This window comes from Sceloporus occidentalis, unplaced genomic scaffold (genome assembly GCF_023333645.1).
Source record: "Sceloporus occidentalis isolate IW3139 unplaced genomic scaffold, rSceOcc1.0.p SCAF_1, whole genome shotgun sequence".
NCBI lineage: Eukaryota > Metazoa > Chordata > Lepidosauria > Squamata > Phrynosomatidae > Sceloporus > Sceloporus occidentalis.
This window is the reverse complement of record NW_028316981.1, coordinates 280,787,242-280,808,071: the sequence shown is the minus strand read 5'-3', so window position 1 is coordinate 280,808,071 and position 20,830 is coordinate 280,787,242. Positions and strand designations below refer to the sequence as shown.

The 20,830-nt window shown below is 39.0% G+C and overlaps 1 protein-coding gene across 2 annotated transcripts in view; it reads left to right on the top strand.

Annotated features, from left to right (window-relative positions):
• Positions 1-20,830, top strand: part of LOC149323975 (phosphatidylinositol 3-kinase regulatory subunit alpha) — a 77,690-nt gene that overhangs the window by 457 nt on the left and 56,403 nt on the right. Inside the window, exons 1-2 of one of the 2 annotated variants that reach the window (XM_089494886.1) lie at positions 239-398; positions 10,514-11,248. In XM_089494886.1, coding sequence (XP_089351012.1) covers positions 10,915-11,248 — 334 coding nt within the window. In that variant the 5' untranslated portion in view covers positions 239-398; positions 10,514-10,914. Of the gene's footprint in view, positions 1-238; positions 399-10,513; positions 11,249-20,830 lie in introns of those variants that run through there. The other variant, XM_089494877.1, reaches the window with a different exon arrangement.

The following is a 20,830-nucleotide window of genomic DNA, read 5'->3' as shown; positions in this document are numbered from 1 at the left end:
TCGGGAGAACCCGCGTGTCTGGGGCGACGGGGCCCCTCCCCAGCCCCAGGAGGACGCCCCCCTCCGAACAAAACTGCCCAGAGACTAAAGGAACCAACAGGAAAGCAGTGCCCCGGCTGCAGGGATTTCCCCTTGACTCCATGGCTGGCTTGGGATGGAAAAGCTCGCCCTTGAGGATGCAGTCTAGACATGGGGCATCCCTGCATGGCAGGCCCCTGGATGGACATGGCGGCATCATCATCATCATCGAATACATTTTATTTCTATGCCCGCCTCTCCCGCAGGACCCAGGCGACTTATGCTATCAAATAAAGAACCAATATCCAACGCAACATTTATTGAAATGCATTCTAATAATTTCCTCCCCCGACAATACTATCAGAAAACATCATAAACAGGTATTAAAACCATTAAAATAATCAAGCCAGTCAGAGCTGCTCAAGGAATTGGTGTGTGTGTGTGTGTGTGTGTGCGTGCTTATTTTGTGTTTGCAGAGACTGCACCTTGGGTTCCCTCGTTGAGGAGGTAAAAGAGGGCCAGGCCTCTTCAGGAGAGACCTCCAAAGGCATCCAGTCCAACCCTCCCTGCCACGCAAGCCAATGCACTCTCCAAGCTTTGTTTCCTTTTCCCATCTTTGCCTTTTTAATAATAATAATAAAATTCTATTTATATGCCGCCTCTCCCACAGGATTGAGGCAGTTTACAATACCAAGTAAAATACAATACAAAAGGCAACATATATTAAAATGCATTCTACTACTCCCCCTCCACCTATACTATAATAAAATATCATAAACTATTACCAAAAACCACAGACCATTAAAACCATTAAAATAGTCAACAGTTAAGCCAGTCAGAGACAGAGACAAGGGGCCTTGCTTTCTGAAAGGAGGTGGGATCCTGAAGAGTAGAGTTTCCAATTTGCAATGCAAGGTAGGTGAAGGGTGTCTGGTTGGAGCAGGGTTTCAATCCTGGCTGGGCTGTGGGTGTCCACCCGCTGGGTGACCCTAGGTCCACTGCAGAAATAATCTTGGAGACCACTATAAGTGCCCTGGCTCATTCCTACAGAATTCGGGGAACTATTTGTGAGACACTGAGCCTTTTCAGTCAGAGAGCTCTGGTGAGACAATAAACTACAATGCCTAGGGTTCTCTAGCACTGAGCAAGTGGTCTCCAACTGGATTGTTTCTGCAGTGTGTTTTGGAGCCTAGGCAAGCCAGGTTCTCTCAGGAGAATGACAATCTGAAGAAGGCGTGCCAAGAAAACCCCTGTGATGGTTGCCCCAAGGCATGCAGCAGCAACAAGGCAAGTGGGAATCCTAGAGTTGGAAGGGACCCCCAAAAGCCATCCAGTCCAACCCACTGCTACAGTGGAAAGACACCATCAAGCACTCCTTGTGACAGATGTCCATGTAGGGTCTGTTTAAAAAACCCCAAAGAAGGAGACTCCGTCACACTTCAAGGCAGCAGTCAGGAAATTCTTCCTAGTGTTGAAGTGGATTCTCTTTTTTTCCCTTAGCTTGGAGCTATTGCTGGCAAGAGTGCCTGTGATGGGGAAAAAACTGTTCTTGAGGGGGTTTTGATGCAATATCACCTTTTCTAAATGGGAATGGCATCCCTGGGTTTCATACGGGCAGCCCTACATGGCTTGGAAGCAAGTCTCTTAAGAAGTACCTGCTTATGGAATTAGTTTAAATTCTTTGTAGAGACTGCACATTGGCTAACTAATTGGGGAGGTAAAATGGTGCCAGGCCCTTTCAGCAGTAGAATTAGGATTGGAAGTTACTCCAAGGGTCATTCAGTCCAACTCCCTGCCATTCAAGAAGACACAAAGCCCCCCAACAGATGGCCATCCAGCTTCTGTTTAAAGACCTCCAAAGAAGGAGACTCCACCACAATCTGAGGGAGTGCATTCCTCTGTTGAACAGTTCTTACAGTCAAGAAGTTCCTCCTAATGTTTAGGTAGAATATGTTCTCCTGTAGCTTGAATCCATTGCTCCATGTCCTAGTCTCTGTAGTAGGAGAAAACAAGCTTGCTCCTTCCATATGACATCCCTTCAGTTATTTAAACAGAGCCATCTTGTCACCCCTTAACCATCTCTTCTCCATTCTAAACATACCCCGCTCCCTCAATTCTCAGTCAACTACCAAGCAGTTTTTATGCTTTGCAGAAAACATATTCCTTGGCTTTGCATTTCAAAGTGAAAATATATTTCCCATCTATCTTTGGTCCTTCACCCCTTCCCCAAAGTGCTTTTTATGGACTTTACACAGTGTCTGGACTGGGTGGTGAAGGTGGTGAGGAAGCCATAGCAAACTTATTTGTTTATTTTTAAAAGCAAAGCTTGAATGGCACTTCTTGGTCTAGACAGTGTGCAATGGCATGACTGAAGCAAGGTGACAGACTAGTGCATGCTTAAAGATACCTTGCTAAGCATTGGCACTAAAACCTCATCCTCAGGATTAGTGAATCATCCACAGAATTTAATTTAGAAAAGTGCTCCGCACCATTTTCCTGGTGGGAATTTTAATTATGCATGCACTTGCATTTTTCTTGCTAAATTCAAACAATGTACTATTAGTTCAGTGGCGAATTTGCTCATATTGGAAATTTATTTTGACTCTACACATACTGTCCTCATGTCTTTTTTTTTTCCTTGAAAAAAATCCCTTTGGTTTTGATTCCTCACTAAAAAAATGTAAACAGACTTGTACCACCCTGTTTTAAGTACATGAGGGTAAAAAACTGCTTTGAATATGGTGGGCTACATAGTTGTTGTGCAGTGTGTTGAATTTATGGCATGGGTATTTCATGTAGCTTGTCTCAACTGTTTTTTTTTTAGTAAAGAAATATAGTGAACTGTGAAGAGAACTTCTTGTGCTACTGGGAGCACTGCTTTATGTTTGTGCTGGTGCATACAGATGGCACTTTTTTCTTTTTCTTTTGGAGGAATAGCTCCCTTAAGTGTATTGTGACTTTCTTGGAAATTGGAAGTGTCTGGTTCTGGGGGAACAAATGAGTGGTTGAAGAATTTCAGCTCATGATCGGAAAAGTCTTGGGCTTTCCTCTTGCCAAATCCTTGCCTCCAAGTATTGGAGTCATTGTGTGTGCAGATTGTTCTGAGAACTGTGAGGCACCAGATTGGGATACAGATTCTGACCCAGAAAATCTTTGGAAAGCAAGCAGCTTCCATCACAGTGATTTTGGCCGTTAGGTGACCCTTTGGTGCATTCTTCAAGGGCTGTTTGAAACAGTGCAAGCTAAGTTTGCAAAGCGTGGGTGCTTTTAACCTTACCTATTAATACATGTCTGTTAGTCCATACAGCCATGGATTATTATTTTTTATTTCTGATCACTTCCTACATAGCTTACTTGAATTAGTTGGGTTTGTATGCGGACATCTTTGAAGCACTTAAGCTCCAGAGAAACCCTGTCAACCAAGTAATCTCAGAGGCTTAAACTCTTACTTGTAAGACATTTATCTTTAGCATGGGGCAATAAAACCATCTTGTGACTTTGAGAAAAAGGACATTGAGTTACTCATCAAAATGAATTCAAAGTAGTAAATATACTCGTACTGGTTAGAGTAATAATATCTTTATTGAAATAAGAGAATTGAAACTGACATCCTTATCACGCGTGGAACTAGAAGGAAGTGTATTGATTTGAATAGGTTTTATTCATAAATTTTAGTATTCAGATATCAGTTGTCCAAAGAATATGAGTCTATGTATGTCAGCTGCTAAATGCTCTTTGGGCTGTCTGTTTGCTTTTCAATGTGTACATATGTTCTATCTGTATTATCTATTTCTTCTGTTTGATAACTTCTACCTTGCAACTATTACCCAAGCAGAGTAGAATCAGGATGTCTGTGGAAAACATTTTAGGTGGTTTCACATTGATTTCAGTGAAATTTTTGAGCAAAGTGTACTAAGCCTTAAATTTGGATAATGAAGTGTCTGATGGTCGTAACACCATAGTAGAGCACATGCTCTGTATATATAGTACCTCAGTTCAGTCTCTGATATCTCCAGAAAGAGAGCTAAGAACAAATCTTATTTAAGTCTTGGGGAAATCATAGTTACAATAATCTATAATGCAGCCTTTTCCCAATTTAGTGACTTCCAAAAGTGTTGCACTGCAACCCTCATCATCCCCCGGCAACATTGTTCTTCATTAGGGTTATAGTGCAACATGTCTGGAGGTCATCTGGTCGGAGAAGACTAGTCTAGAGATATTAATCATTTTCAATCATTTTCAATATGTAGTAATGTAGCTTTATACCAGATATATCCAAAAGGAATCCCAACTCAGTATAGTGGTGTGAGTGGAACCAGTTACTTCTAAGAATGCAAAGGTGGAAAAAATAGATTGAATTGATAAATGTAATGCCAGATCTATTTTTCTACCTAACAAATCCAATTTTATGTTATTTAAAACACCATACTACACTCTGCAAGCCATATTTAGTTCTTATGAATAGGTTGTTTAAAGATTTTTGTAATTAAGCTCATTCTTGGTACAGTTTATAGTTTGATTTGCTGCAGTTTACATAAATGTAGTAGAGACAAAGGCCAGAATCCAGTAGGGTCATTCCACTGATAGAAATGTTTCCATCAATGAAAGTGGAAAGTGAATAATTCCCCATTCCCTGCAGCCCTCTGTAGTCCCTTAAATCCTCCCCAGAGGGTTGGAAGACTCCCAGGAGGACATTTTATTTCAGGCAACACAGAGGATAGCAGAATAGGGGAAGAAAGTCCCTTCTCACTAGTGGATATTCACTAGTTCAGCATTGGATTTAGGCCAATGTTTTGCTTTTGAATTGAATGTCACTGGTTGGTGTAATAAACTAGTAGTGCAAAGAGTAAATATAACAACCAGGTGGCTTTTGCTTTTATTGTGTAATGTGGAACTTCATGAAGGTGGCTTAGGAAGAGCCAATAGCACTTCTGTATTTCTCAAGAAGCAGAAAATTCATAGTGCATAGTAAGGTTTTATTACTGGAAAACTTCCTATTCTTAAACTGACTGGAGACAAGAGAGTGTTCTGTAACATATCACTAGCAGATATTCTTGGCTGTCGTGAATGCTGTGATTATTTCTGTATTGTTTATTGTGGGCGTATTGGGACATTTTGGATGTCTTGATGAGAGCCAACAGTTTGCTGTCCTGGGAAATAGTATTAACAAGCAGAGGTGATCTATGCAAGGTTTAAATTTCTAACACAACCTTACAGATGGGGGGGGGGGGGAGTCATAAATGCTTTGCTTTGCTGGGTGTTGGAAATATATTATTTCAGAGGGTGTGGAAGTTATCTTTATAATTTCAGTTGCATATAGAATTGAAATTATAAGGATGATTTTTAGACACCCTATATTTATAATTTGCGATTGAGAAGATTAATAATTTAATCACTTAACAAATCTAGTCTCTCTCTTTCTGTGTGTAGATTCTGAGGCTCAAATGAGTTGCTTCTGTTTCTTCACTATTGCCAAGTCACCTCTTTTAAATGTTAATATTGACTTAGTTTGTGCTCATGCAGGAGGGTGACTGTGTTGTTTCTCACAATTGGAAGAGGGGGAAATAAGCTAGACAGATTTTTGCAGTGTTTTGCAATTTGCCAGATACATTTATGGCAGCAGTGTCAGTAGACCTCATGTTCTTGTGCAGTTATTGAATAAATATTTCAAAGCATCTGGGACATTTGGAGAAGTGTTAATTTTCTAGTACATGTTGTGTTCATATTTAGTTGAATGCTGGCAGTGTTCCAGAGTCTTAAGTCAAGGTGTGTTTAAGTGTATTTGCTTTTTGTTGTTGTTGTTGCAGAATTAGGGAGGCAAAGAGTGCACATACAAGTGACTGAAGAACAATTTAATTAATACTTAAGGTGTGTTTTCCCTTCCATTTTTATTCCAGTTCCTGCTGTCCTCCTCTGCATAGGTGTGAAAGTTCTAAAATAAGTGTTGGTGAGCTTTCCACTTTAACAAATCTTTGGTTCCATGTTGGTATGTGCTAAAGTACATGTCATGTTAATTATTATATGAACACCTTAAGCTGTTTCCTAAGAACCTTAAAATAGATGGCTAAATTCCACAAATGCAATGGCAATGCAATATAAAATATTTAATTGCTGTATCTATGGAAAAATCAATATCCCATTTTATAAAAGCCAAAATAGACTGTAGTGTAGCACAGTGTTAAACATTTGACTAAAAAGTGAGTCCCTGGGCTAGTTCATGTTGTCAAATGTCTATGCGTATGTCATTGGATGTCTGTTTTTCACAATGCAAAATCGTACTTCTTTCTGTCTGAATCTCCAAAGAAATTCATTTTTGGCCAAGTAGATAGTTGTAGTTAAGCAGCAGAGGAAGAGTATTTTATGCTTTCATACATGACTATCAAATGCAGATCCAGATACATTAACAATTCACTAAAGACTACAGTTATCATTAAGAACTGTGGTTGGGTTTTGTGTGTGTGTGTGTGTGTGTGTGTGTCTTCAAGTCATGGCAGCCTTATGAATTTCATAGCATTTTTAAAGTCAAGGAATAGTAAGAAGTGGTTTGTCATTGCCTTCCTCTGGAATACAGCCTACAGCACCTGATATTTCTTGGAGATCTCTCATCTAAGTGCTAACCAGGGCTGCCCTGCTTAGCTTCCAAGATTAGACAGGATCTGGTGCCTTCATATATCACCAGGTATTGTCTTTTTGATAACATTGCAGTATTTGTGAAGTTGTTCTTGATTATAGAACTCCATGTTTCATTAGAAAACTTTATATTCTCTGTCAAAATGTTAGTAAGAAGTTGTTGTTTTTTTGTCTATGGGAAGCAAAGAAAAAAGGCTTTGTCAGTGGTAATGATCCTGTGTGTGGGATGCTGACATGTTAAAAGTCAACATTTTGTTGTTGTGAGATCATATTTTATTCCCCATGTTTCCACAGTATGCCATAATGGGAAATTCCAAAAGCCCTATTAGAAAGCATTTTGTCTCATTCAGAAGCCTGAAGTCCATCCGTCTTTCTACTTTACCTTGTTTTGTGTGTTTTCAAGTTGATGCATTCTCCATGTGCATACCATTAGGGAAAGGGATTATTGGGAGACGGGGGAGTTTCCATGAATCCTCTTGAAGTTCTGATCTGGTTCTCCAGAGGAGAAGAATGAGGCCGAAAGACCAAGGAAAAACACAGGGACATGGAAGCTAAGTATGACAGATGCCTTAACCTGTAATGTTTGTGCTTTTTGGTGCCTACAGTAGATGAATTTGTAAAAATCTTAGCTCTTTTTGTAAGATGAGAGATTTATATTGGTGGATGTAACTGGTTTCCCTAATCTCAAGAATATTGCTTTGACACCTGCCCAATTCTTCTGTGAGACATCATAAAATCACAGCATTTTGAAAATGGTGCTGTATGTTCCCATGCACGGGGACATAATTCCCATGCAATTTCAGGACACTGCACCTACCAAGGAACATCAGAGGCAACTGTTCTCATTTTTTCAGCAAATGCCTGGTTGGTGGACTATTAGTGATGTAATATGAAGAAATTATCTGCCTATAAATAATTTCACCCGCTAAAACTACACAACTCCCTGAAAAAAATTGTTCATAATGTTGAAATGTGTTCCCTTGTAAATAGGTGTATTCACTTGTCGGCAGAGCAATGGAACAATTAGATTTTTATGTGAATTTTGAGTTTTCTATAGCTGAAGGGTGAGTAATGGGAAATAATAAAACTTACAAGGTGTCTACTGTTCTGTACTGTTAGTAAGCTAATAATTAATGTGTGTACTGTATTTATACTATTTTCCAGCAGGATTTAAATCCCTAAGCTTGCCCTTTTCCCCCCCTCAGGTATAATTTTTGTGTTTACTACTTACCCCCGTGATCCAAATAGTACTCCTTTGGTGGCCTAGGTGTGGTAGCTGAAGTGTAATTACTTAAATCTCTGTACGTATGAAAGATGTAAGTGAAAGCTTTCAGAGAGAAATTGAAACTATACATAATGAAGTTTACCAAATAAAAATTGAAGACACATGGATGAAAAAGCAATGTTGCATCTCAAAAGGAGCATTCCAAAACAAGAAGGCATGCCTGGAAGGATGCCAAATGTTAATTTGACAAAAACACACCCAGAAGATCATAGTTTAATTGGCTTCACTCACTTCTGTCCTGAGCCTTAGGGAACATAATCAATAGGGAAAGGAACATTGACTCATGGGGTGTAGCAGAATTTTGCATTAGATGAATAGTGGTAAAAAAATAGATGAGATACAGGATACCAGCAAATCAACTGTTAACGTGTATTGCTAAAGTTATCATAGTACCATCCCATTACAGCAGATATGGAAAAACATACAAACCACAACACTCAACCCTCCACATTTGCAGTTTTCTTTTGCAGATTTTATTATTCATGGATTTGATTGATATGTTCTCTCTAGGAATCTCCAGGTCCTCCAGCGTGATTCTGCTAGAGATAGAGTTATGCTGGAACACCTAGAGTTTCCTAGAGAAAACACTTTTATGGGTATTTGTAGGTCTTCCAGCACAATTCTATAGTCAACCTCTAGCAGTTGTTGGCCACAGAGTTGCACTGGAGGACCTAAAGGTTCCTAGAGAGGTGTTGTCTCAGATTTTTTAAAAAAACTGGGTTTTTTTATTTGCAGTTTTTCCACTTTCATGGGGGTCCTGTGCCCTAAGCCCCAGTGAATGTGGAGGGTCCACATTATTAAAGGAGAGATTATATGTATGTATGCTTGTATGTGTTGGCAAGAGGGGTAGTGGAATTGTCCATTGTAGTTGATGATCGGTCTCAAGAGATGAAGTGTAAACTGGCTTGTATAGAATTAATCAAGAGCAAATATGGAGGGGTGAATACTTTTAGAGTGACTCTTGTACAGTACTGGTTTTTGTTTTGTTTTGTTTGGTGCAGCTACTGCCCTGGCTTCAGTCTGCTTACATTTAGAGAATGCCTGGATTTCAGTTGTTCAGTGGTTAAGGGATGAGGGGAAACAACACATTTTTAACAGGTTTGGCAATATCATTTTTAAAATAAAGAGAGTGGTAAAGCACATGTTTTGCAGATGGAAGGGCTCAGGTTCAGTCCCCAGCATCTTGAAGTGGGAGCAGATAATCCTGTTTGAAGCCCTTGAGATGATGTAAGTCACTGCCATGAATATTTGGCTAGCTGGACCAGTGTATAGTTGAGCATAAAGGCAACTTCCTGTATTTATATATAACACTCTTCCATCGTGTAACCAGTTAGAGTAAACTGCTCTGTAAAGATTATTCAAGAGGAAATGGCACTAAATGGAAACAGGGATGTTAATTCTATTGAGGATAATTGTGTGTATATATGTATGTATCTTCAAGTCGCCTGTTGGCCTATGATTCCCCCATAAATTTCATACACATTTTTAAAGGCAAGGAATACTCAGAGGTGGTTTTGGCAGTTCCTTTCTCTGAAATATGGCCTACAGCAAGCACCTGGTATTTGTTGGGCATCTGCCATCCAAGTACTAACCAGAGTTGACTCTGCTTAGCTTCCAAGATCAGACGGGATCTAGTGCCTTTAGGGTATTTTTACCAAAATGAGGATAATCATACTATGTTAAAATTCAAAGGCACAGCAGTGGTAGTCTAGATCCTACTGCAAAGGGATATTGTAGCACGATTGAGAGTAACTGTGAAAAAGAAGTTTGTAGCATAAGCCTTTGTATATGCATCTGCTGAAGCAGACTCAGTCTATAAAAGCTTATGCTTTTTCAGCTTCAGTATTTGATGAGGGCAATCATATCACCCCTCGGTCTTCTTTTCACCAAGCTGAAAAAGCCTTCTCCATCAACCTTTCCTCCTATATTTAGTTTTTTCATATTTCTTATCATAGAATTGCTTTAGATTAGTCTTATTTCTGCAGTAAATGGTGCACAGAAGGTGGTTGTGTAAAGGACACTAGAGTGCGGTGCAATCACAGAAAGTATAGAACAATAATTTCCTATCACTCTTAAAAAACAAGATTCACTGTAGGAGCATCATCTGTGTGTCCATGGGATCCTTACCAGAGCTGACTCTCCATTGCTATTGTCTGCAATCAGTTTTTAATCAGGCTTTTAATTGATTTGTGGCAGTGGAAATGTTCCCCTGGAAAATGGGTTGGGGAACCTGGGGCCCTCCAGATGTTGTTTTGTTCCAAAGTCATCAGCTCTAGCTAACATGGTCAGATTGATGGGCTTATTGTCCTATAGCAGTGGTTCCCAAACCTTGGTCCTACAGGTGTTTTAGACTTCAACTCTCAGAAGCCCCAACCAACTTGACCAACAGTCAGACTTCTGAAAGTTAAGCAAACTAAGAAAATATCTGAAGGATCAAAGTTTGGGAACCACTGTCCTATAGTACAGTATTTGGGAGGCACAAGATTCCTGTCCTAAAACCTAAGCTTACTATAGTGAAAGCCTTTAGTGATGATTGCAGAAATTGCACTAATCTTGTGTCTGAATGTTTTCTTTTCATAGGTAAAGTATGTGTGCAGAACTCCAGCGCAAAAGTGTTAAAACAAGTGAACATTTTGTGGCAAGTACATCAGAAGGAGGTTCAGCAAGGAGTAATATTCAGTCCACCTTGAAAAACTTTGTCCATAAGTGCCAAGCAAGCCTGAAAATGAACTAGCTGGGAGCCTATACATAGATAGAAGAGTGCATTCTTCTGCTTTTTCAGTGATTAAGTGTAAAGACTTGAATACAACATCAGTACAATCACAGCCTCTGGTGCTTTTCACATATTTGTGCTACGGTTTCATAACTGATATGTTACTTAGCTGGTTTAAAAGCTCCTTTAATTGTACATAGAGTAAAACCGAGTACCACTGTGTAACTGTTGTCCATTAATATAATTAAATGGTGAAACATTTGCCAAAATGAGTGCAGAAGGATACCAGTACCGAGCTTTATTTGATTACAAAAAAGAACGAGAAGAAGACATTGACTTGCACTTGGGAGATATTTTAACTGTGAATAAAGGTACTTTAGTTGCTCTCGGATTCAGTGATGGGGAAGAAGCAAAACCTGAGGAAATTGGTTGGTTGAATGGTTATAACGAAACCACTGGAGAAAGGGGGGACTTCCCAGGAACTTATGTAGAATATATCGGAAGAAAAAAAATCTCTCCTCCAACTCCAAAGCCTCGTCCTGTTCGACCCCTTCCTGTGGCACCAAGTCCTGGAAGAGTAGGAACAGACAGTGATCAATCAGGTTAGTAGAGTTTTGTCATGATGATTGTGGCTCAGAAACATTCTGTGTCTGGAACATTCATTGAAGTTTCATGTTGCTTGGGGGAGGTCATAGAAATTACTCCAAACTGATGGCTTTAAAATATTTATTTGGATCATATTTACTTTGAAAAAAGGTATTTTCCTGTTAGGACTGGAATTGGGTTCATATTGTCCTTGCCTATTAGTTGTCCTTCTTGTGAAGGTTTACTGTAAAATCCAGAATCTGAAATTGATTTTGGAAGTGCTTTAACACAGTTGTCATCATACTGTGTACTAGGAAACACTAGGGTACTTCAGTGAAGATGTCAGTAATGTATCACTACTAGAGAGGGACATTGTGTGCCCTAGGGCCCACTTTCACATCCGCTGGGTTTAGAGATCTACCTCTGTGCCCAAGAAAACTGACATGTTTAACAAGTCCAGGGGCTCTGCCAAGCAAGTTTATGTAGAAAATTTTGAAAACTGTTGCTCCGACACAATGAATTTCAACTTTTGGCTCAAATGTTTGATCAAGATGTTTTGGACTTCCACTCCCAGAACCAAATCCAACATACCCAGTGGTTGAATTCTTGGAGTTGAGCTCCAAAATATGCAGAGAACCATTGGTTCAGAACCATTGCTGTAAAGTGGTGTTCCATGGATTGGTACTCATCCTTGAGCCATTGGCTGCTGGTCCTTGGCAAGGTTCCAAGAGAGAGAAAGAGAAATTGTACTCCATGAGATTAAATATAGCTCCAGTCCCTGGCACTTGGGGGGGGGGGGGATGGGAATGTCCGTCTTCTGCATCAGATAGCCTCAGAAACACTGTTCTAAAGTTTAGAAGGGAAGTATTTTGAAAATAAATGCTTCAACTTAGAGTGACTGGCTATGAGCTATAAAGCTCTATATGGCTCAGGTCTAGGCTGTCTGGCAGCCTGTATCTCCCTATATGAGCCTGTCTGGGCCCTGAGATGAGGAAACATTCCTCATTCAATCCCACTACCATCATCAGCACAGTTGATGGTGATGCAAGAGAGGGCTCCCTGCCCCTAGACTCTGAAACTCCCAAAGAAGGCCACCATGACACCGTCATTGCTGTCCTTCCATTGGCAAAAAGTTTTTTTATTCTGTCAGGATTTTAAAACAGTTTTCTAATGAATAGAATAAGAATGCTGTATCGATTTAAGATGCACTGTTTTAATAGCTTTTTAAACTTTGTATTTGCAATTTTATTATTTGAAATGTAGGCTTAAATTGCTTTAATAACATGACTACGGTAGTTTGTTTACTTTTTCCATTGGAATATGTCTGTCTTTTAAAATTGTAAACCACATTGAGTCCCAAGTTCAGGAGGAAAGTGGGATACAAATAAATCCATCATCATCATCAACAGGTACAATAACTAAAAAAGAAGTAGGACTCATGGAATAATACCAGCATACCAGTGATGCTCACCCAGTCCACTGGTATTAATAAAAATCTATTTTAAAACCCACAGTGATAATGTTGGACTGTGTGCCACCCTATGCAAACACCACTTATATATCTTGGTATTTTTTTTAAAAAAATCACAAACTTTATTAGAATAAATATGACTTTTCAATGTAAATTTACTTGAATGATATTTTGCAGCAAATAGACTAGTGTGTTGTGAAGTTGAAGGCTTTCACGGCTAGCATCCATAGTTTTTTGTGGGTTTTTCGGGCCTCATAGCCTCTCAACCAACAGTATATCTATCCCACTCTCTTCCATACCAGCATTCTCTGAAGATGCCAGCCACAGATGCTGGCAGAACATCAGGAATAACCTCTTCTAGAACACGGCCTCATAGTCCAAAAACCCACAAAAAATGAATGCCAACCATGAAAGCTTTTGACTTCAAACTGGTAACAGTGTTTGTTTTTGCCATTTTCTATTGATTCCTGATTAAACCCTCACCCTGTCGTAGCACTGTTGTGTTAAATATCTATGTATGATGACAGGAAAGTGATCGATTTGTTAAGTGATCGATTGGAATGGAAGTGTATTGAATCGGGTAATTCTTAACTACGTAAACCTATATGCATCTCTCTTTTTTGATATTGTCCTGTGAGAAGGACATATACAGACTAATTTTCCCCCAGGCTTTGAATTGCTGCAGCAAATGTGTGAATTCTTGAAACGACAGGATGTGGCCAGTAATGTAGATCATTTCTACCTGATTATTACTTTTGAAAGATGGCAGGTGTTTAGGGAAGGGTCCAAGTGATTTGTGGGGTTTGCAGAGTTTTACCCTGCATGTCCCAGAGTTCCTACCCCCAGGCAGCATAGCAACCTTTGGCTATGTTGAGGTCCAAAAAAACCTGAATGTTCCCTAACTTTAAAAAAAAATCAAACACATATTACAGTTGTATGGGGTGTTTTACTACAAGGATATAGTATGTATGACTAAAGCTTAACTTGAAAAAACTTAGCCTGGGATCAGAATACAAACTATGGGTTCATAAATGTGATAATGTTAAAAAAGAAGAAGAAGAAGTAATGATTAAATGATGGCAACTGATGTTGCTTTCTGATTTAGTCTTATTCATTTGACTTGCAAGTTACTAGACCTCTAGCTGAGCATTCCATCAAAATAAACAAACAAATAAATAAATATGGAAAGCATTTAGATCTTGAGTCAGTGGGAAAATATCTTAAATACCACCACTATGGCTACTGACTGTTTTATTTATTATGGAGCCCTGGTGGCGCAGTGGTTAAATGCCTGTACTGCAGCCATTCACTCAAAAACCACAAGGTTGCAAGTTCAAGACCAGCAAAAGGGCCCAAGCTCGACTCAGGCTTGCATCCTTCCGAGGTCGCTAAAATGAGTACCCAGACTGTTGGGGGCAAATTAGCTTACTTGCTAATTAGCTTACTTGCTGTTCACCGCTATGATCTTTGAAATAGCAGTATATAAATAAAACAAATTATTATTATTATTATTTGAAGCATGTTTTTTTTAAAAAACAGGGGAAATTGGATATTATGTCCCTAGAGACTGAAATAGTTATTTTTTTAAACAATCCAAATGCATGTGAACGACAAAGCAGAAAGCATTCTATGCTAATAAATTATTGACTGCACATTAGAGTATCTTTTGAATAGAAGGGGATTTTGCCATAACACTTGCTCAACTGTATTTGCTTACATTTATATGGGGTGGTTTTAGCAGTTTCAAACTGCTCTGCATCAATACATGGAGAAGAACTTGGGGAAGTGAATTTTCTTGCTGTACTGTTGGGAGTCAAATAGAAAATGAAAACTTACTAGTACAGATCATGTCTCTGCTGTGGCTTTCACTGATGTGTTTACTGTGGTAGATTTTAAATAGACTTTTTTTTTATCATGAGTGTTCTCATAAAGAAAACAAGCTTTACTAGGGGGGTTTCGTGTATTTATCAACCTTACCCACTGCCATGCCTAAAAAGTAATGCAGTTTAACACCACTTAAACGGTCGCAGCTCCATCCTATGGAATCCTGGGATTTCTAGTTTCTTGTGGCACCAGAGTTCTCTCACAGGTGGCTAAATATATCACAAAACTACAAATCCCAAAATTCCATAACATTTTGCCATGGCAGTTAAAGCAGTGTCAAACTACATTAATTCTGCTGTGTAGATGCAACCTAAGAAATCTGACACTTTATTCAGTTCTCCTAACTTAAACAAGAATTTTTTTTAATATTTGTGTGCTTATACAATATCTTTACATTGTGTGCTGTTTTTGGGATACAAAGGCCTGTTACAGACTGCCAAAATAAAGCTGCTTCTGGTCTCTTTGGAGGTATGCTGTTTAAATGATGCATGCATCCTAAGAATCCAGAAGCTGCACCAAAGCTGCACTCCAGTGCTTAGGAATGGAGTGTGGCTTTGGCGCGACCTCCGGACTCTTAGGACCCATGCATCATTTAAATAGCATACCTCCAAAGAGACCCGAAGCAGCTTTATTTTGGCAGTCTGTAACAGGCCAAAGTTTTAACACGTGGGTTTTTTAAATTTTTATTTTCAAATAATTCTCTGTATTAAATTCCACTTGGGTTAATTCAAATTCACAGAACTGACACAGCATATATGTTGAATTCTATCCTATCTGAAACTGTTGAGTGGACATTCCATTTTAGATCACAGAAACTCCAGGTAACTATGGAAAATGGAAAATAATGATTTTATGAGAAGTCACTATGTTAGTCTGTTGCAGTGCCCCCCCCCCCCAGTCCATTAACCCTGTGAGTCTTGCAAACTGGACTATTACATTAGTATATTCACATTGTTTTGTGAATGGTCACAGTTAACAGTTTGCATATCCCTTTGGCTTTATCATAATTAACACAATTTGTACTACTTTTACTTCAGTCTACTCTGATGTCACTGCTCATTGTCCTTGTACCACACTTATCCACCCAGTTTACAGAACTCTGCCCACATGGGCCAACTAGTTAAGGGGAGAATGTCATGCATCTAATAAACTCAGCTATCTGGATATAAGTGGCAGAGACTAATATAAGGTTAGCTGAGTGGTGATTTTCTGCTTTCTCCTGGTTTCTGTTCTGCAAACATCTAGAAGAAGAATCATGTGATCTAGGGAGATTGTGTAGTTGTTTCAAACACCAGCATAATTTCTTCCAGCAATGCTGACGCTGATAGTGGAAGTATGTAACCAAATTATTTTCTCAGCCCATGTGATTTCTCTTGGTGGGGTTTATTAGAGCCATGAGGGATGTAAACAACAGGAAACGGCAGCCTTGCTGCTCTGCTGACATATTAGTCAGCTCTAAATCTCTCTAAATAGGATAAAAGCAAACCATAATTTAATAGTAAAATTTGGGGACATTCTCTAATGTTTGAGATGGTTCTGTTTTGTGTGTTGTACTATCATACTCCTGCCATTTCATGAAAGTTTGTGGGGTTGGAGATGAACTGTTGTTCCTATTTCCTGCATTTCTATATTTTCTGCCAATGATATGACATTTGTATTAAAGCGATATTGTGGCTGGCCTGTTCAAATGGTTGGGAGAAAAACCATCTCATAGTACAGTGCAGAAAATGTACAATTTAGCTTCATGAAATTTACAGCATATTTTTGTCTCCTCTCACCCACGCAGAATAACATCCAGACTTCTGCTGAATATGTTACGTATCCCAAAAAATCTGGCAGCTTTGTGTTTGGTTCCCCTTCTACTTAATAATAAATACAATAGCTTCAGAAGATAAGAAATATATTTGAAAAATAACTTTTAAAAAAATTAAAGAGGGGTGTTTTGTCAATGCTGCTTAGCTTCATTAGAGAAAAAACTGACATATTTTGCAGAGTGCACATTCTGCCCTATGCTGTTGGTTGTTGAAGGGTTGCTTTCATACAGTGAAAAATGCAGTTGGGGGCAATCTTCACAGAGTTTAAAATAATCCCTGGTAAACTGAGATGCTATTCATAGAAATAATATCAGGAGCTGTTACGTATAGCAAAGTACAGAAAATGTACAGTTTAGGTATACAAAATGACAACACACTCTACAACATTTTTAGATTCTCATTTAACTGTAGGAGACTTTGCAGACAGCTGAGAATTCTTTACTGATTTGATTTCCCCCCTACAAAGAACATGTGTTATTCTACTGCTGGAAAAAAGCAATATCATAGGGTTGGAAGAGATGAAAAGGGCCACCTAATCCAACCCCCCTGTCATGCAAAACTGTACGATAGAGACAACTAAAAGAGAGAACCCAAACCACAACTCCAGCAAGGTTAAAAGAGTAAAAATCCCCTATTATTATTATTATTATTATTATTATTATTATTATTATTATCCTTTATTTATAAAGCGCTGTAAATTTACACAGCACTGTACATACAATCTTTTTAATTGGACGGTTCCCTGCCCTCAGGCTTACAATCTAAAAAGACACGACACAAAGGAAGTGGTGGTGGGGAAGGGGCCTCTTTAGTAGGATAATGCATATAAAATACATAGCAATACAGGAAATGATTCAATAAAACAGACGACACATCTCTAGGCTGCATTCACACTGCAGAAATAATCCAGTATGACAGCACTTTAATTGTCATGGCTCAGTGCTATGGAATTCTGGGATTTGTAGGTTTTTGTGGTACCAGAGCTCTCTGACAGAGAAGGCTAAATATCTCACAGAGCTACCATTTCCAAAAGTTCATATCGCTGAGCCATGCCAGTTATAGTGGTATCAAACTGGGTTATTTGTGCAGTACGGGTACAGCCCTAGATTCAAGGGAGAATACTGTAACCTTCCGCAAAATACCCAGATTCACAAACCTATGTATTTATTCATTTACTGGAATAACTCACCCTATATCAAATGATGTTGGGGCAGTGTACAAGAAAATCAATTTCACAAGGCAAAACACACACACACACTGGGAAAGAATTTAAATAAATTGGACCATATATAACAACTTGACAAGTTAAAGAAGGCTCTTATGGTCAATTAAAACAGTTTTAAATTATTTAATACCAGAATGCATACGCAGGTTTCAATAAAACCAGTTAGTTCCCAAAAGCTGTGTTGTGACATTGTACCCAGGGGCAGAATTCATGGGTCTGGCTGCTGTTAATGGTCAAATTCTGTGTTTACTTGTACCTGGCCCCAGTTTCTCACCTGTGCACAAACACACAGTTTGTAGGGAGATGCTTATCTCACTGACACCATACAACAAAGACTAAACTACATGGGCAGTTTAGTGGATGATTAAATTTTCCAGAATGAATTCAGTGAGACAAAGACTCTGTCTTTGAAAGGCCTGTCCCCTCTACAGGTTAATCCCTGATAAGCTAAAGGAGCACTATGAGCCTGGACAAGTAACTGCCCATACTCAATAGAAGTGGAGGAAAGGAGAAGATAAAGAGTATGGAGGAAGGGAGAAGATAAAGAGTAGTAAACACTTCTGGCTATTATTTAATAACTTGATAGGTGCCAGTGGTCTCTTGAGGATAGGGTGGAAGTGGGTCACTCTTTTCTGCACATAACAGAGGGCCTCCAGTGTCTTCAAATTGTTATCCTATTTATAAAAACCTGAAACTATGGCCTGTTACAGACAGGTCAAAATAAAGCTGCTTCGAGTCACTTTGGAGGTATGGTATTTCAATGATGCATGAGTCCTAAGAGTCCCAAAGCCACACCAAAGCTGCACTCCAGTTCTTAGGACCGGAACGTGGCTTTGGTGCGGCTTTTGGAATATTAGGATGCATGCATCATTGAAATACCATACCTCCAAAGTGACTCGAAGCAGCTTTATTTTGGCCTGTCTGTAACAGGCCCAAGATTTTTTAATATTTGTAGAAACAGTAGCTCTGTATCAAATTCCACTGTACCAGAGAGTTACTGATATCCCCAAATCTATTGGAATTCTTTATGTCTCACAGGTACCTCTGGTGGGAATCTGGGAGAGAGCCTTCTTGGTAGTTACTCCCAATCTTTTGAACTAACTTCCAAGAGTGGGTAGAGTGGAGCCATTTTTGCTATCCTTCTTTGTTTTGATAGGCCTTTGAGAACTAATTGCTCATGAGGAAAGGGGCTTTAATACTGTGTTATATTACCTATATTTGTTGTTTTTCTTTCTACGTAATGATGTTTTACTCCTACTGATAGTTGAATTGTATTTTAACTTAGGTATGATGTGAATATTTGTCTGTTAAATGACAAGCAGCTTTGAGTCCAGGACTGGAGGAAAATCAGGATATATTAGTAGTAGTGATAATAGTAGTATTAGTAAATACAACAACAACAGGTATACCTGTGTACCTGTGAGGCCTATTAGACACTTTTAAAGTTTGTGTAATGGGCAAGTAACATTCTGCTCTATTTTCAAACTCATATTTTAATTTGGTGTTCTTGTTGGCCCCAAGACTGTCAAATAAAACTCAGCAGCTCATAAATTGAGATGTTGGTATCCTTTAATCAACAGCCTCATCCTGGACTTTATCCCAACATCTTTGCCCATTGACTTGACATAATGTATTTTTGTTGTGAGCTGTGGACTCCACAGTGGTGTTGTGTGTCTGGATTTTATTTATTTTTTTTTAAATATGGCTGGTTACTTCAAGCTGAAAGGACCAGGAGAAATAGGTCATTAGATTAGCATTTAAACTGTACACATTTTTCTTTCCCAAAAAAGAAAACCTTTCTGAAACAAATCCAAAATGGAAATGGCAAAGACTATCAGCATCAGTGAACATTTCAACAACATACTGGTAACATTTGAACAGCAGTTATTGAAATGTTCATTTCAAAGTTTATTAATTTTGGTATTATAGTAGTTCGAAGGAAATACATAATTTCAAAATACAACCAAGCTAAAAAAAAGATACCTCTGCAGGTGCCAATGGTTGTAATTGCCAATGTGTAAAAGTGTCATCAGTAATCAGCTTGGTAACAGCAGTTTTCAGAATCTGCATAGAGTGGTTTGTCTTTCTTATACCACAGTTCCTATTGCCTGTTTCTCACCTGGGCACTCTTAGACAAGATGCCCGCTTCATATCAGAGGAGTTCTCATAGGGTTAAACAGTTGCATTTTCCAGCACTATATGGGATAAGAACCATCTCTGTTTGCTAGCAATTAGTCATTCTGTCTGTCTCTTTGGGTGTGTCTCCCCTCTCCCTTTCCTTTTGGGGAGGAAAATGGGGCAATAGAGGTGGAAACAACCAAGCCCCTGATTACAGAGGACTATTTGTGCTGTGTGGGAATTTCTATTGTTTTCTCTTTTATTACTGTGTGAATAATTTAACGATGGAAAAAAGTCAGAGAGTGAGGTGAGGTGATGTGATTTGTGAGCAAACTAGTCATGGGGGGACATCACCTTTATTTGGATCAGCTTAATCTCTTTATTCAAACAGCATTTGTTAGAACTTGGGAAAACCTGGAATCTTGGAGGGAGTCAGGGTTGAGAATTCGGATTGTTTGTGATGGTGCCTGTGATGGCATCTTGTAGTGGGTTGGGGTGTCCTTTGGAATTAGAGATTAATTCCACTGGATCTTATAGGTTCAATGGAATTAACTGCTAGCTAGAAGAAAAAGAAAGGGTTACATAGAAATAAAGGTAGACAGAAGCAGAGGAAACATAACCTCTCTCAGACAACTTAATGTTTCAGTAAGTGTGTTGGTTGCTTGAACATAAGTGTGTGATAACAGGAGTAGACATACTTTCCAGTGTTCTTCCACTGTTATAGTAGGTGCTTCCCACCATCGTCCAGAGGATGGTAACAATGGTCTCCCATCCCTCAGAGGTTGCCCATCCTTGACATATACTAATTATACTATTAAAATGATACTTTAGAATATATATATATTCTACACAATCATTTTAATAGTAGAATTAGTAATTAGTATATGGCAAGGGTGGGCAACCTCTGAGGGGTGGAAGACCATTGTTACCATTCTTAGAGAGAGAGAGAGAGAGAGAGAGAGAGCATCCTGTGAGCTACTTACATTTCATGTATTAAGGTCTTACGCGGTGGTTCGCCATTAAGAACGTAATGGATAGTGGGAATTTTATTGTAATGGGACACTGTAGTCTTAAAAGTGAGCTGAGA